General features: G+C 36.3%; 1 protein-coding gene across 15 annotated transcripts in view; it reads right to left on the minus strand.

Moving 5' to 3' along the window:
- The window catches only part of DLG1 (discs large MAGUK scaffold protein 1), a 274,249-nt gene that overhangs the window by 118,080 nt on the left and 136,832 nt on the right, over positions 1–19,337 (minus strand). For 8 of the 15 annotated variants that reach the window (XM_030936950.1, XM_010381164.2, XM_030936930.1 and 5 more), the window contains exon 6: positions 1,120–1,173. In XM_030936950.1, coding sequence (XP_030792810.1) covers positions 1,120–1,173 — 54 coding nt within the window. Of the gene's footprint in view, positions 1–1,119; positions 1,174–13,077; positions 13,177–19,337 lie in introns of all 15 variants that reach the window. The other 7 variants (XM_010381157.2, XM_010381162.2, XM_030936923.1 and 4 more) reach the window with 1 other exon arrangement.

A 19,337-nucleotide genomic window follows, 5' to 3' on the forward strand; every position in this document is an offset into this window, starting at 1 on the left:
CAACAGTGATGCTATCCACACACAAAAGAAAGAAGTTGGACTTCTACTTCACATTAGAACTCAAAATGAATCAAAGACCAAAATGTAAAATCAAAACCATAAAACTCTTAGCAGAAAACTTAAGTATAAGTCTTTATGACGTTAAATTATGCAATGGCTTCTCAGGTACAATACAAAAAGTTACAAAAGAAAAAATATTTTAAAAAGCATTGATTTTTAGACTCAATCATTATCGTGAAATTGCATTTTCTAAAGTTTTATCCACTTATACTTCAACAAAAATGTATCAGTATATTTTTACCCCATACTCTCACCAGCAGAATGTACTGATAAACTTTTTGATCTTTTGGTAACATAATGTTTAAAATGTATTAACTGTTTTAATTTGCATTTATGTTATTACTCACCTTTTTCTACTTTTTCACCTTAACAAATTATGTTGAGATATTCATATACCATAAAATCTACCTTTTTTAAAGTATGCAATTCAGTAGTTTCCAGTTTATTCACAGAGTTGTGCCATCATCATCATTTTCTAATTCCAGAACATCCTTATTGCCACATAAACAAACTGCACCTATTAGCAGTCACTCCCCATTCTGCCTACACCCACCACCTGGCAACTGCTAATCTACTTTCGGTAAGTATGGATTTATCTATTCTGGACCTTTCATATAATAAAATTACGCGACAAGTGGGCTTTTGTCCCTGATCAATTTAAAATAACAAGGTTATAACTAATTATTTTAGTATATCCGAATGCACAAAAAAACCTGGTTACTAAAAATCCAGTCATTCAATTAGACTTCTGAAATGATTTAAATATACGGCACTGTGTAAGTGACCAATGGTTAGAGACAACCTTTTGTGAAAGTTAGCCATCATAATTTCAAAATTAAACTATAAATTTCTATTTAAAAATTTCTGCTTTACATAAGAAAAAAAAAAAACCAAAGGAGGACATATTATTTCATTTACTATAGCTATTACAGCTATAGTATAGTGATAGGACATCTTAAGAGAAATGTATTAGAGAAAATGCCATGGTCTTCGTATTTGTATGAAAAACGGAACAGGAAAGGCAGAATTACTTAAACGTGGGAAGGAAATGGAACTTACGTAAGTTGGTGTTTCCAAGCTCTCTGTGTTGACCAGGACTGGAGGAGGATTTGCCTTAAAAAAAAGTTGTAAACGTGTTAGCTTAACAAGAAAATAAAAACATTACATGTTAATGTCACAATGTTAGAGGCACATCAAAGACATGAAGTCATAATCTTATATGAGCTTTTTATATGTTAAATAATATATACTTTTTCCAGCCCCAAACAGAAAAAATTATGTATAAGCAGTTAAAATAGATTTGCTTTTAAGAAATAGTTATTTCTGCTAAACCAGTCATGATTTTCTTAAGTTTTACACAATCACCATAGCCTTCTCATAAAATCCATGAATATTCTTTAGTGTAACCAACAACTCTTCCTAGGTTGCTCAGAAATCATTGTTTTCTATTCCCAAGGATACCATAAAGATTTCAATCATTTCATCACTCAGGAAAAAATTCTTCCCACAGTGAAGTGTTTTTATACAGGGGAGGAAAAAAAAGTCTATCACAGAAATTAATTGTAAACTTTTAGAAAACTAAAAACACTCTTAATGTAAAAACCCCTGATTATTATTATTATTATTATTTTTTTTGAGACGGAGTCTTGCTCTGTCGCCCGGGCTGGAGTGCAGTGGCCGGATCTCAGCTCACTGCAAGCTCCGCCTCCCGGGTTTAGGCCATTCTCCTGCCTCAGCCTCTGGAGTAGCAGGGACTACAGGCGCCCGCCACCTCGCCCGGCTAGTTTTTTGTATTTTTAGTAGAGACGGGGTTTCACCGTGTTAGCCAGGATGGTCTCAATCTCCTGACCTCGTGATCCGCCCGCCTCGGCCTCCCAAAGTGCTGGGATTACAGGCTTGAGCCACCGCGCCCGGCCAAAACCCCTGATTATTTTCAGCAGCAATGATAGCTTTCCACTGTTATTCTAGACCACTCACAGAATTAACAGTGATTTACTACGGCAAGAAAAATAAGCAGAATAACACACACCTAGTTAAGTCTGGACTGAAAAAAGTCTTGGTTTTCTGGTTAGGTTAGAAATTATGATGTATACGAAACTAAAGAATAAAATGCAATTCATACCAAATGAAAAATATATTTAAAAACTGATGTAATTCCCCTCAAATTTCTTTCTTCTGCATATTTATTTATAAAAGTATCAAGTCAAATAACAGTTTCAGAGAATAAAAAAAGATGACTATCATTTCAACAAACTTTAGAAGATATGCTTATAAACATTAATAGTTCTACTTAATTAACTAAAGAATTATACATAAAAGCTGTATAAAAGAACATTATTACACAAAATAATCACTTTCTTCCAAATATATAGGCTTTTAATAATGGTGAATATTCAAAGTTCAAATAACACATTATTTTCAGCACAGTGCTATAGCTAAATGATATGATGAAATGCTTACACAACCCAGTTTCATGGTTAAAAAATTATACAGTATGCATTTGGGCTATATCAAGCAGTAAGTTAAAAATGAGCAGCTAATACTTAATTACATATAAACATAAAATTAAATATAATACTTCATGTTTAGTCCTACCATTGAATAACAGTCTACCTTTGAATAATTCAGTGGAAGTCCACTTAACAAATAAAAATTGTAGTTATAAAACTGCTATTTAAGCAAAGTTACTCAACTTAACAGACATTTGAGATTTTATAAATATTTCAAATTACTTATTTCCCAATGGCATATTGAGATTGCTCAAACATAATATTTTACTTTGCTAAAAAAAATTAATAATACAACTTCACTTTATTCTGCTTAAGCAATTACAGAAGAAGAGGGCAAGAAAGAATAGGATATTTAAAGTTACAAAAGAAATTACATTTTAAAAACACTATGGCAAGAAAGTCTTTTGGTCCTTCTGCCGATTTTTTTACCAAACATGCAGTGGAGAAAGTTGTTTTGCATCAAAATCTGATTTATACCTAATTATTATAATGTTAGCTGCTTATCAGACCCAACTCATCATCACTGCATACAAGTTACCTTTTGATTCTATTCATTTAGAAGGTATTGCTAATGTTGAAATACATATAAAGAAAATGACATAAGATGTTTTATTTACTTCAAAATAAAACAATGGAAGGCTGGGAGCAGGAGGGGTTATGGATCAAATAGAAGTACACGAGTTGACTGCTGTAGCTGGTGATGGGTATACATAGAGTTAATTGTACTATTATTTCTACATTTGAGTATTTTTGAGATTTTGCATAATAAAAAGTAGACCAAAAAATCACTTTGAGCCAAGTACTCAGTTTTAAAGCAGTTAATAGCTAAAGTAGTTGTGAAATAATCTGGGTTGGGGTTGCTATTAAGATACTGGCATTCAGGCCAAGCACGGCGGCTCATGCCTATAATCCTAGCACTTTGGGAGGCCAAGGCTGGTGGATCACTTGAAATCAGGAGTTTGGGGTGAGCAAAATTATGTTTCTTAAGCCTTATTACTGATGCTTGGGTCAAATTATTTAGGAACTTTTTAGTTCCTCCTTCTGGAATATCCTTGCCCTTATACTGCCTCTACCTTCAATCTCTAAGTGAATTATAGGGCTTCATTGTTGTCCAAGTTGGAAAGATACACAATGGTATATAAATTTTAGTAACAGACTAAGCATTTCTATAGCTTCCTATGGTTTGCAACATATTTTCTTTTATATTACTTCTCTAGAGCCTCACACAGTCCCCCTGGGTAAAGACAGGTGTTGCTATCTTTTCACAGATGGAGAAAATGAATTTCAATAAGAATTGTGATTTACCTATACTCAAATGTCACTGAGTGGTAGAGGGAGGTATAGAGAGACCTAGAACCAGGTCTGAGATTACAGGGTCACTTGAACCAAGGTGCAATGAAGGGTTTTTCTTCATTTGAAATAATTTCACGTACACTCTTTCCAAGTCTTTTAGTTGTAGTTGATTTTCCACGTTACCTGTTCTACTACCCGCTCTCTTGGTTAAGGATCCCAAAGTCTTTTTTTTTTTTTTTTTGAGACAGAGTCTTGCTCTGTCGCCCAGGGTAGGATTTTTTAAGTCAGGTTTATTGGCTGAGCACATGGCTCACCCAAATTTTACTATTCTATTTCATTAACAAAGGATCTTGTAGTGTTTGCTGCTGTAACAGACGGAAGCAAACTTACAAAGTTTCAGAGGGCAATATTACATTTTAAAAAATTGTGTTGGCCGGGCGCGGTGGCTCAAGCCTGTAATCCCAGCACTTTGGGAGGCCGAGACGGGCGGATCACGAGGTCAGGAGATCGAGACCATCCTGGCTAACACGGTGAAACCCCGTCTCTACTAAAAAATACAAAAAAAAAAAAAACTAGCCGGGCGAGGTGGCGGGCGCCTGTAGTCCCAGCTACTCCGGAGGCTGAGGCAGGAGAATGGCGGGAACCCGGGAGGCGGAGCTTGCAGTGAGCTGAGATCCGGCCACTGCACTCCAGCCTGGGCGACAGAGCGAGACTCCGTCTCAAAAAAAAAAAAAAAAAAAATTGTGTTAAAATAAATTCTAAGATTCAATTATTTTAAAACAGCTCAAAATAGTTTAGAAAATGCACTTTTACAATGTGCATTGTATTTCTCCTTCTCAGCACTGATCAAAGTTTCATTATGTTATTTGTCTAATGTTTCTTCCTCCTCTACTCAATTATAAACACGTGCTTTACAAGTGCTTTTCCAATGCAGCACTCACAAACCCCAGAGAATACCTCTTAGATCCTAATTTGAGACACACTGCATTCAAAGTTAAATGCTATGACTGAGGTGATCACTGCAGGTTAAAATGATTGTAAAAACGAATGGGGTGGATTCTGAAAAGATGATAGAGTAGGAAGCACCACAAATCTGTTTCTCCACCTTGAAAACAATTTCAGTGGCAGCATCTGTCTGATGTAAATATTTTGGAACCTGGAGTCTACTGAAGGCTTGCAACTTCCAGGTGAAGGCTTGGACAATAAACTGTAGTTAATTTCAGTCACTTCCAGGTTTAGCACAGGAGCAGCTACCCATACTCTATCCCTCAGTCAACTGTGTGATGCTTGCACAAGTCATGGTGGGCAAAGAAAATTACGTTCTCCAAATACTGGAGATCTGTGCTCTAACTGCTGCTTCTCATCACAAAGGTGCAAACAGGCTATGGCTACTGCTGTTTCACCTCCTCCTCACTGTTGCAAACCCCACCCAAACCTCCCAGGCTGAACTGATTTCCAGGAGATTTAAAGAGCTGGAGCCTCCCCTTCCTACACACCAATTCAATTTTCTTTTTTCCCTTTTGGGAGCCAGACATTGAAGACTAGGACATTAAAAACCAACCACATACATGGAGGAAATTAGAAAGTCACTGTGCATGCCCAGGGGAATGACAGGCTCAGAAAACATCTAAGAAGACCCTACGTTTACACCTGAGGCTGATCTTTGACAGCCTCAAACAATCAGAAAAACAGTAACAACAAAAAAAGAAAATGCTGGAGAAGAAGGAGAATCTGATTTTCAGAGTCACCAAATTATTAAATTCAAGCGTGCTGTTTTCACGGGAAAAAGAAATCCCAAGGCATACAAATAAACAAGAATAAATGGCTTATTCAAAAAAGAAATACAAATCAAAAGAAACTGTCCCTTAAAATAAAATCAGGCCAGGTATGGTGGCTTACGCCTGTAATCCCAGCACTTTGGGAGGCTGAGGCAGGCAAATCACGAAGTCAGGAGTCTGAGACCAGCCTGGCCAATATAGTGAAACCCTGTCTCTACTACAAATACAAACAATCAGCTGGGTGTGGTGGCAGGCGCCTGTAATCCCAGCTACTTGGGAGGCTGAGGCAGGAGAATCACTTGAACCCAGGAGGCGGAGGTTGCAGTGAGCCAGGACCACGCCACTGCACTCCAGCCTGGGCAACAGAGTGAGACTCCATCAAAAAACAAACAAACAAACAAACCCCAAAAACCTGATAGCAAATCTACTAGACAAAGACTTTCTTAAAGAATTGAAAGATGTGACCGAAAGCAAGAAAATGCTGTATGAACACAATGGAAATACCAATAAGGAGAAATAAAATTCATAAAATTCAGGAACTGAGAAGCACAATGACTGAAAATCCAGTGCAGGGGCTCAAAAGCACATTTGCGCAGCTAAAAAAAATTAGCGGCCATGAAGACAGGACAATGGGAAGTATAGAGTCTGAAGAACAGAAATGAAAAAGACTAAAGAAAAGTGAACAGAACCTATGGGACCCGTGAGACATCATCAAGCAGACCAACTAATGCATTGTGGGTGCTGCATGAGAAATGAGAGATAAAAGAGTAGAAAAAATATGTGAAGAAGTAATAGCCAAAACTTCTCAGATTTCATGAAAAACATGAATATAAACATCCAAGAAGCTCAATAAACAAGTAATGAAATCAAACAGACTCACACTGAGGCACATTACACTAGAACTGTCAAAGGACAAAAACAAAGGGAGATTTTTGAAAGCAACAAGAGAAGTGACTTGTCACATACAACAAATCCTCAATGAGAATATCAGCAGACTTCACGTCAGACACTCTGGAGGTCATAAGGCAGTGGGTGGAAATAATGCTAAAATAAGAGGAAAAAGAAACCAAACCTGTCAACTAAAAATCCTGTATCCAGCAAGACAGTCCCTCAAAAGTAAGGGGGAAATTAAGATGTTCCCTGATGAACAAATGCTGAGGGAGTTTGTTATCACTACAACTGCCCTGAAAGATGTGCTAAAGGTAGCAGTTCAGGTTGAAATGAAAGAAAACTAGACAGTAACTCAAAGTCATATGAAGAAATAAAGATCTCAATAAAGGCAAATACATAGGTAATAATAAACACTAGTTAGCAGTGTTGTAACAATGGTTGTGTAAATTCACTTTTGGTTTTCCACATGATTGAAGAGACTATATTACATTTCCAATTTTTTTTTTTTTTTTTTAAAAACTTAGCCTAGCCAGGCATGGTGGCTCACACCTGTAATCCCAGCAATTTAGGTGGCCAACGCAGGCAGAGATGGCTTGAGCCCAGGAGTTCAGCTGCTGTGGAACATGGTGAAACCCCATCTCTACAAACGAAACAAAACAAAACAAAATAGCAGCAACAACAAAAATTAACCAGGTGTGGTGGGCACATGCCTGTAGTCATGGCTATTCAGGAGGCTGAGGCGAGAGAATTGATTGGGCCCAAGAGGTTGAGGCTGCAGTGAGCTGTGATGGCACCACTGCACTCCAGCCTGGGCTACAGAATGAGACCCTGCCTAGAAATAAATAAGCCTAACATTAATAAATAAAGTCAATATTAGTAAATAACGAAAATCAATTATTAGTTTAAAAGCTAACATTATAACTTTGTAACTTCATATTCTGTCTCCTACATAATTTAAGACACTAATGCATTAAAAATTATTAGTTTCTGGCTTTGGGCATATACTATATGAAGATGTAGTTTTGTGACATCAACAATTGAAAGGGGTTGGGACAGAGCAGTTACAGGGGCAGAGGTTTTGTATATTATTGCAGTTAAGCTTGTATAAATTGAGATTAGAAGTGTCTAGGATGTCAAATGTAACCCCCTTGGTAACCACATAAAATATAACTAAAGAATAGACTCAAAGGAAATGAGAAAGTTAAATGTTTCACTACAAAAAATTAATCAAAGACCAAAGAAGACAGCAATGCAGGAAATGAGGAACAAAAAAGCTACAAGGCATATATATAAAGAAAACAAACAGCAAAATGACAAAAGTAAGTCCTTCCTTACCAATAATTACTTTAAAGGTAAATAAACTCTTCAATCAAAAGACAGAAATTGGCAGAATAAAATTTTTAAAATGTTCCAACTATAAGCTGTATACAAGAGACTCAGTGTAAATCCAGACACAAATATGCTGAAAGTGAAGTATAGAAAAGGATATTCCATGCAAATAGTAACCAAAGGAGAGCAGGAGTGGCTGTACTCATAACAGACAAAATAGACTTTAAATCCAAAAAAAGGTTATGAGACAACAAAGGTATTATGTATTAATAAAAGGTTCAATATAGGAATATGTAACAATTACAAAAATTAACGCATCTAATAGCAGACCATCAAAATGTAAGTAGCAAAAATGAGACAGAATTGAAGAAAGAAATGTTCTACAATAATAGCTGGAGACTTCAATACCACATTCTCCGTAATGGGCAGAACAACCAGACATATGATAAGTAAGGAAATAGAGGAGATGAACAAACACAATATACCAAAGAGACACAGAACTCTAACAACAGAACACACATTCTTCTTAAGGGCACATGGGAATAGAAGGAAACTATGTCAACCTAAGAAAAACCATATACAAAACCCCACAGTGAACATCATACTCAGTGCTGAAAGACTGAAAGCTTTTCCTCTAAGAAAGAAGGCAAGTATGTCTACTTTCACCACTTGTACTCAACATGACCACTAGCTGAATAGTTGAAGTTGTAGTCAAAGCAATTAGGCAAGAAAAAGAAATAAAAGACATCCCAATTAGAAAGGAAGAAGCAAAATTACTTGTTCACAAATGGTATGATTTAATACGTAAAACACCCTGAAGATTTTACACAAAAACTGTTAATGATTAAACCAATTAAGCAAAGTAGCAGGACACGAAGTCAATACACAAAAATCAGTTGTATTTCTTCTAACATTGAACAATCTAAAATGGAAATTAAGGAAACAATTCTGTTTATCACAGCATCAAAAAGAACAAATTTTCAGAACACTGAGCCTCCTAAATGCTAAAAAAAAAAAAAAAAAAAAAAAAAATTAACTTCATCAAGAAGGTAAAAAACTTGTAAAATGAAAACTATAAAACATTTATGAAAGAAATTAAGAAGACATAAATAAATGGGAAGGGATCTGTGGTAACAGATTAGAAGACTTATTGTTGTAAAAATGTCAATATTACCCAAAGCAATCTACAGACTTAATGCAATTCCTATCAAAATTCCAGTAGGGTTTTTAAAGAAATAGAATAACCCATCCTAAAAGTCACATAGAACTTCACGGTACCCTGAAAGTCAAAATGATAATGAAAAAGAAAAACAAAGGTGGCAGGCTAACACTTCCTGATTCCAAAACTTACTACAAAGTTACAGTAATAGAAACAGTCTGGTACTGGTGTGCAGACAGACAGATAGAAGGGAATAAAGCAGAATCCAGAAATAATGCCCTATACAATAATCAACCTAAAATGGATCATGATCTAAATGTAAAACCTAAAACTATAAAACTGTTAGAAGAAAATACAGGCTAAAAGTGAGACAATGGAACTGCCAGTGATTTCTTGGGTATGACACAAAGGTACAGGCAAAAAAAGAAAAAATAGGTAAGTCATATCTCCGACAAGACGTGAGACCAGAACACACAAAGAACTCCTAGACCCCAACAATAATACCAAACACCCTAATTAAAAAATGGTCAAGGAACTCATACATTTTCTCAAAGAAGACATACAAATGGACAATAAGCACATGAAAAGATGTGTCACTAATCATTATAGAGATGCAAATCAAAACTACAACGAGATGTCACCTCACACCCATTAGCCTGGCTACTATTAAGAAAACAAAATAAAAAGTGTTGGTGAGGACGTGGAGAAATTGGAATCCTTGTGCACTTTGGTGGAAATATAAAATGTTAAAATCGGCTGGGCGCGGTGGCTCACACCTGTAACTCCAGCACTTTGGGAGGCTGAGGTGGGCGGATTACCTGAGGTCGGGAGTTCAAGACCAGCCTGACCAACATGGAGAAACCTTGTCTCTACTAAAACAAACAAACAAAAAAAAATAGCCGGGCATGGTGGCATATGCCTGTAATCCCAGCTACTCAGGAGGCTGAGGCAGGAGAATCACTTGAACCCAGGAGGTGGAGGTTGTGGTGAGCCAAGATTGCACCATTGCACTACAGCCTGGGCAACAAGAGCGAAACTCCGTTTCAAAAACAAAAAAAGGTCCAGAGGCAATATGATGCTCTGTTCTGGACATACCTCTAATGTAATTACTCTCACATTATGTGGGAGCTATCTGTTAAACTTGTCTCTTACACAAACACCTAGTAGGCTCCTAGAGGACAGAGAATGTTCTATTCATCTTCAAAGCACATATTCAAATATCAAAAAAGACCATACACAAAAAATTAGCTCTAAAGCATTTTCAACAATATTTTAATTACATGATAACTTTTCAGAACTGATAGAAATAAAGGTTTAAAATATCTAGTTTTAAAGCAGAGTATTTAGGGTGCGAATAAGCCTCTGGATTTAATAGGCTGGAATCACAGAGATTATGTGTTTACACTCCCAGTAAGAAGAACTAGTAACTGTTACCTACTCTGTACTCAGTTTCTATGTGGAGAAACTGAGGTTCTCAGAAGTTGAGTAATTTCCACACCATCACACATGTAGAGACAGGTGAAGCTAGGAAGTGGTGGAGTCAGGTATGACTACACTATAAAGTTCATGCTCTTTCTGCAATATTAAGCAGCCACTGAATATTATCTTTCTGTGCCACTCTGTATGATAAGCGTAATTCTGATTTGTAGAGGGCTTTCATAAAGTACAAACAATATGATCAATATGCAAGTACTCTGAAAAGTGTAAAAGTGTTCTATAAATAATAAATAACTATATACTTTTTAAAAAGTTATTATCTATGTATCTTTCTAATTTGCCTGACTCTCAAATCCATTTTAAAGGAGTCAGGTTGGCGTTGCCCCCATTTTAACAGATGAAGGAGTAGAAAACTCAGACAGGGTAACTTGTTTGAGTGACAAAGATGGACTAGACTCTAAATCTTCTCTTCTGCCTTTATTTCTAATACATACTAATGTATCTAAATGTAAAGTAGTAGATCTTTTAAGAATACATATTCACTTAATATGTTGAAATTGGGTTATATGTTAGCATGGATTTTAAATTTTACTTAGGGACAGACATTTTAGTCCATTATTTTAATTTTATAATGTACTTGACTAATTAGGAATACACTTATTCTGGAAAATGAGGTCCACTCATTGGCTTCTCACATAACACAACAAAAATGGTAAAATTCTCTTTCATGAACTTCTGTAGCATATTTAAAACCTAAAGTAAAGCTATGCAGAATAAATAGGTCTTTTTTGTGTGTATCCTCCTCAAATATCCTCATTTAAACAAACAAACAAACAAAACACAACAAAACTTGTTCCTTAGTTTCCTTTCTCAGAGAAATATGAGATAACACTAAAAACATGAACAGCCAAGATTATGTGGCAGTACTTGACATGCATTAAGTATCCTCTCAATCACTGTAAAACACCTCAAGTTAGTACTCCTGTCTATCTTCAGTGTTACAGATGAGTAAATGGAAGTTCACTGTGGTTAAGTAAAGTGTGTAGCTACATAGGTTAAGCGGTAGGACTGGAATTCCAACCCCAGGTCATTCTGACTTCAAAACCTATATTTTTGTAAGACTATGCAAGATCTCAACAATTTTCAAATGTAGTGGGATGTTACGTTAAGGATGCTTGGAGTCAATAAATGAGAGAATTCTGAATAGGAAAAGACAGGCTCCCAAATGAATATAAAGAGACTGGTACAAATTCTCAAAGGATTCCAGAAAACTATTTTAATGCCAAAAAATTGACTGAAGTGAGAAGAGTAAAATAAACTTTCAATTCTACCTAAAAAAAAAAAAAAAAAAAAAAAAAAAAACTGTACTAATCAACTCTGTGTATTTGGAAAGATGTTACATTATTACGATGTTATAATAACCCTCAAACTGCTTGCTCAGAATTATATTTTATTTATAAATTCAATTTTTTCCTGCAATATAGAGAGAGCATCCATTTGGATTCCTCTATTCATTGTTGGTTTTATGAGTTAATTTTTAATTATTTTCATAATCAAAAATTATATAGTAGTAATATTATTACAATGATTACAATTCAGTCTTATTACAGTAAGGCTGAAGTCATTGTAACATTGTAATTTCCCCTAGAATCCTTGGTTGTGTGGATGTTCTTACTGACTTCACTTTTTAGGAGAGGGGAAGGGCACTGAGATGTGAATAATCACAGTTGATATCTTTTTTCCCCCCATGGAGCTTATTTTGAAACTGTTTACACAGCAAACATAGTATGTTTACCCAGATTTTATGCTACAGATCAATAACTGGCAAAAAAAACTATGGGTTCATTTATTTACACTTTAAATGAGATCGTGATCTTTCACACCAAAGATCTTTATTATTATTCTTAGTAATATTACCATTATTTTGACTTTGCATAACTGTTGGAAGGGCAGTTAATGTCTCAAGCCATCCCTTGGAAGTAGTAAGTCTTTGAAAAACTAAAAATGATTAGATTCTCTCATATTTGGCTATTTTTTTTAACCTGTTACATATAATTTTTTACAAGTAAAATTTTACAATAGATTTACATAAAAGTTGTGAAGATAGCACAGAGCATTCCCAAATAATCCAGATATTCTGGCTATTATTTTTACCTAATAAATGTGAAGTGTCTTATCTAATCAAATAACATAAGAACGAACATTCTCAAAGAAGATAAATATATAATAGGAAACAATGTGCTAAATAAAATGATACATCCGGTACAAAATCAGGAGTACAATGATTTTTACTAACTTCAGAAGAATAAAGTTTTCTAAAGTAAAAATGTTTAAAAACTGTTTTAAGTAGATTCATAGGTACAAAGGCATGAAAACAAATCTAAGGTTCAATATTATGAAGTTCATAATGTGTCCCATTTCACACACAACCTAATAAAATGGCAAATCTTGACTCCATTTATATTAAATCCGAAATGTTTAAGTCCCTAAAACTACTAATTGAAGCCCAAAGTACATTACCAAATTACAAAACACAGCTCAAACAGTTTTAAAAAAGAACACAAATGAAACATTAAAAGCAAATGAAATTTTTATAAAGAAAAAAGAAACTAATAAAAACCTGTGGTATGGTGGGTAAGATGACAGTATTCTCAGCAGGGACTGGCAGGACAGGGATCACAGGGACAGTGGGAGGAGAGGGAAGAACAGCTTCTGTTGGCTAAAAATCATCAATGACAAAAAATCAGGAAAAACACCAAAATAAAAGGGAAACACATAACAAAAAGTTGTGCCATAAAGATAAATTATAGTTTTCAGAAATAACTATGTAACAGGTAAAATATTAATACATTACACTAATATAAATAATGAGAAAATATCCTTTAGAAATTGTTTTAGAAACAGTTACACCCCCAACAATTTTAATGATTCTGTAATTAAAATGAGTGACTACTCTTTAGATGCTTAAATGATAATAATAAACATTATCACTTACAATATTCCTTCCTTCTCTGGGAGATAAGACACTTGTTTCATAGACTGCAAAATATTTTTTCTAGTACTCAGAATACATTTGATTGCTTTCCTCTGTGCATTCCGAAAACTAAAAGTAATTTTATTAGCCCAATCAGGCAGACAAAGAGAGTTTACAAATCCGTGATACTAACTTCTATTATCAAGAACCGTAATAACCTGCCTCAACATGCCTGTAATTAATTCAACTAACATTGATTGTCTATTATATGCTAGACATATCCGGCAACAATGAAAATACAATGTAGAGAGAACCCTGGTATAAATTAAACTAAAAAGTTTAACGTTTATCTGGCTTATTTTTAAAAGGATGAAACTGGAACACAGGACAGTTGTTTTGTAATAAGACCCATTGGCTATATAAATAAAATACCTTATATATGTAAGGAAAACACTAAAATCAAGTAGATGAGTACAGCCTGCCTTCATAGGCCTTAAAACAGGAAGAACAAATTGTCAGACTAAAAACAAGGTTTATCTTCATTCATAAATACAAAATAAAATGGCAAACTTTTTTTGCCTATCAAATTAGTAAAATTAAGATTTATTAAAAATGTATGGCGTCTCTTCAACAACGGTGCTGAAACAACTGGATATCCACATGCAAAAGACGAAAGTCTATAGACCCCCATCTCCCATTATATATAAAAATTAACTCAAAATAGATTAACAACCTAAATATGAGATTTGAAAACATAAAACTCTTATAAGAGAACATAGGGTTAATCTTTGTGACCTTGGATTTGGTAATGGAGTCTTAGAAATCCTGTGACCAAAAAAAAAAAAAAAAAAAAAATCAATTAGACTCTATCAGAATTAAAACCTTTTGTGCACCAAAGGGCATTACCAAGAAAGTGAAAAGACAGCCTGCACAATGGGAGAAAATGTTTGGAAATCATAATCTGATAAGGGTTTAATATCCAGAACATTTAAAGACTCTTACAACTCAACAACACAAAGAAAAACAACCCAATTAACGAAATGTGCAAAGAGCTTGAATAATTTCTGCAAAGATATACAAGTGGCCAATTAGCACATGAAAAGATGCTCAACATCATTAGTCAATAGGGTAATACAAATAAAAGCTATAATGAGAGATTACTTCACCACTACAAGGGAAGTTTCTAACTAAAACAAAACAAAACAAAACAAAAAAATCAAAGTAACAAGTAGTGGCAAGGATGTGGAGAAACTGGAACTCTGGTAAAATGCTGGTGGGAAATGTAAAACGGTACAGCTTCTGTGGAAAACTCTGGCAGTTTCTTAAAAACCAACCACAGACTCAGCATATGATCTAGCAATTGGGTAGGTAAATGTGCACTGGGAAGGCATATCCCCAAAAGTGAGAGCAAGGACTCAGACACTTGTATGCCAATGTTCAGTGCAGCATCACACACAACAGTCAAAAGGTGGAAAGAAACCAAGTGTCCATCAGGAGATGAATGGATAAACAAAATGTGATAATACACACATAATGGATATTAGTCAGCCCTAAAAAGGAATCTTTTTTTTTTTTTTTTTTTTTTTTTTTTAATTGAGATGGAGTCTCACTCTGTTGCCCAGGCTGGAGTGCAGTGGTGCAATCTCAGCTCACTGTAACATCCGCCTCCGGGGTTCAAGCAATTCTCTGCCTCAGCCTCCCCAGTAGCTGGGATTACAGGCACCTGCCACCATGCCCTGCTAATTTTTTTGTATTTTTAGTAGACATGGGGTTTTACCATCTTAGCCAGGCTCGTCTTGAACTCCTGACCTTGTCATCCACCCACCTTGGCCTCCCAAAGTGCTAAGATTACAGGCATGAGCCACCACGCCTGGCCCTAGGAATAAAATTCTTAATCATGCTAGAAGATGGAGGAGCCTTTAAAACATCAAGTGAAATTAGCCAGACACAAAAGGATAAATATTGCATGATTCCACTTAAAAGGCTAGTAAGTTTTGTTATACATATTTTACCAATAAAAAAATACAATAAAAATATTCTAAAAAAGCTTTTAAAAATGCATGAAAACTGGTCCTCTCACACTGCTATCGGATATACAAATTCATGCAAACTTTAGGAAAACTAATTTGTCAGTAAATATCTAGAGCTTTAAAAATGTTTAAACTTGGCTGGGCGTAGTGGCTCACGCCTGTAATCCCAGCACCTTGGGAGGCTGGGGTGGGCAGATCACGAGGTCAGGAGTTCAAGACCAGCCTGGCCAACATGGCAAAACTCCATCTCTACTAAAAAAAAAAAAAAAAAAAAAAACCACAAAAATTAGCCAGGCGTGGTGGCCCATGCCTGTAATCCCAGATACTCAGGAGGCTGAGACAGGAGAATCGCTTGAACCCGGGAGACGGAGGTTGCGGTGAGCCTAGATTGAGGCATTGCACTCCAGCCTGGGCAACACAGTGAGACTCCATCGCCAAAAAAAAAAAAAGTCTAAACTCTTTGACTTAGTAATTCTAGAAATCTATCCTAAGGAAAATTTTAAAAGTCAAGGTTTTAAGGTATTCTCATAAGGTGTTTTAAAGTTTTAAGATATTCTTTTGAACATTTTCTATTTGGTGAACTGTGGAATATTTTAAATATCCAAAGGTGTCAGAATGGTTAAGTAAAAACGTAAAAAATGGAAACTATGTCAGATTGAAGCCAGGCATGGTGGCTCATGCCTGTAATCCTAGAGCTTTGGGGGGACGTGGCAGGCAGATCACTTGAGGTCAGGAGTTCAAGAGCAGCCTGGCCAACATGGCAAAACCCTACAAAAATATTCTGAATTCCATATTATGAGCTCAAAATTGATAACAATAGTAACTGATATTCACTGTAATACTTACATGACCTTCCAAGAATGTTTGAAAACCTATAGGTTCTGACTTCTGATTTATGAATGTATAAGAAAAGTGTGGTGAGGCCGAGGCGGGCGGATCACGAGGTCAGGAGATCGAGACCTTCCTGGCTAACACAGTGAAACTCCGTCTCTACTAAAAATACAAAAAATTAGCCGGGCACAGTGGCGGGCGCCTGTAGTCCCAGCTACTCGGAGGCTGAGGCAGGAGAATGGCGTGAACCCGGGAGGCGGAGCTTGCAGTGAGCCGAGATGGTGCCACTGCACTCCAGCCTGGGCGACAAAGCGAGATTCCATCTCGGAAAAAAAAAAAAAAAAAAAAAAAAAAAAAAAGAAAAGAAAAGTGTGGTGATTTTGTAAGAACTGTGCTTGGAGCCAGTGGATATACACTAGGAAAAACTAAACAAATACTGATTCCTACCCTTAAACTATACATAAAATTGATTTCAGCTGGTTTGCTGACATAATTGAGAGAAGTAAACAATATAAGACTTCTAGAGGATGATACGGGGTGGGGGGGGGGGGGCGCGGGACAAAAACCACAAAACAAAACAAAACCACACCATGGGTCTTTGAAGAAATGGCTGATTCCAGTGCTAGAGCTCAGCAAGTACAATGAGTGTAGACATCCTGCTGTGCCAGAAAATAAGGGAAGTGCTCAAAGAGGATGACAAACGACGAAGAAGTTGGCTTGAAGGGCTGCCACTGGCCAGACTGGGAACTATCTGTGACTCAATGATAACAACGGCATAAAATCCACTGAATAAAACCGGAATCTGGGACCCCATACTGATATAAATAAATACACGAATAAACAAATGAAGATAAGAACATTTCCTTATAACAAAATGCTAACTAAAAATGTAATGATGGAATTATAAAATCATCATTTGGCAGCCATCACAGTAACAGAGTAATTCATTCAAGAAATATTAATGAATGTTAAAACTTCCTGTTGCTAAGTGAAACGTCCATTCCAGTGGATGAATGGCATATACTCATACAAAAGTGTTTCATTTCAAAGCATTAATTACAGTGGAGAAATATGCAGATAGTATTTTAATCAAGTGATCAAAGTTAACATCACCAGTAATGGGAAAAATCAAAATCACGTATTATGTGATAAAATGTAATGAGAGTACAATACCTCCAGGATATTTCTACCAAAGAGGCATAACTTGAATCTAATCATTAAACATCAGACAAATCCAAATTGAGTGATACATTACAAAATAACTGGCTGCAGTCATCAAAAGTGTCAAAGTCATGAAAGTCTAACGTTACTTTTTAATTCAACTTTATTCTCTTTTTGAAACGACGTTACTCAGGTAGAACTGATATAAAAAACTGCACGTATTTAATGTATACAATTTGATTGAGTTGCACAGACGCATACACCCATGAAGCCATCGCCATAATCAAAGTAACAAACGTATCTACCACCTCTAAAAGCTTCCTTGTGCCTCTGTTGTTTCCTGTTTTGTTTTGGTTCTTTTAAGAACACTAAAGTTTATTTTTTAAATGTTTGAAAATGTCACAGATGTAATATGTTAAATTTATTTTCTTATAATAGTCTCCAGCTCTAACAATAGGATAACAGCTGATTAATAATCTACTTTGATAAATTAAGATAAAAGTACAAGCTTATGTCATATTTCAAGGTAAAGCACAACAATTTTCTCCACTGGGTAGCTGCTCTCCAAAACCCTTTATGATAAACCATGAATCCATTAATGTTACATTTTAATCCCACTTGCAACCCTTTGTCTCTGGGCCTCTTCTAGAATCATCTTCTTTAGATGAGGACGTGAATACCATTAAAAAAAATTTCCAGTTTACAGCATCTTAATCCATCCCACTCTCTACAGGGCATTGACCAAGTTCCCTGAAAAAGAACATAGGCCCCTGCCTCTTTCTTAAGGCCAACACTGCTGAGAAAGTCAACCAGGCATCAACACACACAGTTCCCTAACCACAACTGATAACCAATTCTGGTAACAAACAATTACAGAACAACAAAGTAATTCATTTAGTTCACTAGAAACAAAAATACAACTCTAAACAAATAATAATCAAAAGAAAGCTGACTGATGAGGAACAGCAAAGACATTGAGGAAAAAGAGAGACCCTCTCACATTGTTTGACATTGTTTTATACTCAGTACCTGTTTTAAGAAAAAACAAGGAAGTGAAACAAAAGACAGGCAGCCCGGGGTCAGGCCCAAAAGTGGGCCTGGGCCTGCCTGGCCTAAACCTAGTAGTTAAAAATCAACTCGTAACTTAGAAACAAATGTTATTCATAGATTCCAGACATTGTATAGGAAAACACTGTGAAACTCCCTGCCCTGTTCTGTTTCTCTCTGATTATCAGTGCATGAAACCCCTGTCACGTATCCCCTAGATTGCTCAATCAATCACGACCCTTTCATGTGAAATCTTTAGTGTTGTGAGCCCTTAAAGGGGCAGAAATTGTGCACTCGGGGAGCTCGGATTTTAAGGCAGTAGTTTGCCAATGCTCCCAGCTGAATAAAGCCCTTCCTTCTACAACTTGGTGTCTGAGAGGTTTTGTCTGCAGCTAGTCCTGCTACATTTCTTTTTTCCCTGACAGGGAAGCGAGGTAACTGATGGACAGCCAAGGCAGCCCCTTAGGCGGCTTAGGCCTGCCCTGTGGAGCATCCCTGCAGGGGGACTCCGGCCAGCCTGAGTGGGGCGTTCCAAAGAACGCTCCTGGGCAGGCAATTGCCCCAGTGGAACGCCCCGCCAGAGCAGTGCGTAGCAGACCCCCGCAGAGGAATAATACAGTGGCTGAACACCGGGAAGGAACTGGACTTGGAGTCTGGACATCTAAAACTTGGTAAGACTAGTCTTTGGAACTTGCCCACTCCATTTGAGTGAAAGCGTGGCCGGATCACCCACGGCGTGCCTTTATCGGTACTTTGGTTTGGTTTTGGTTTTGACTTGGTTTAAACTGCTTGACAGGACCGGTCTTGGGAACTTGCCCACCCCATCTGAGTGGAAGC

The sequence above is a fragment of the Rhinopithecus roxellana genome, chromosome 1 (assembly GCF_007565055.1).
Source record: "Rhinopithecus roxellana isolate Shanxi Qingling chromosome 1, ASM756505v1, whole genome shotgun sequence".
NCBI classification, from domain to species: Eukaryota; Metazoa; Chordata; class Mammalia; order Primates; family Cercopithecidae; genus Rhinopithecus; species Rhinopithecus roxellana.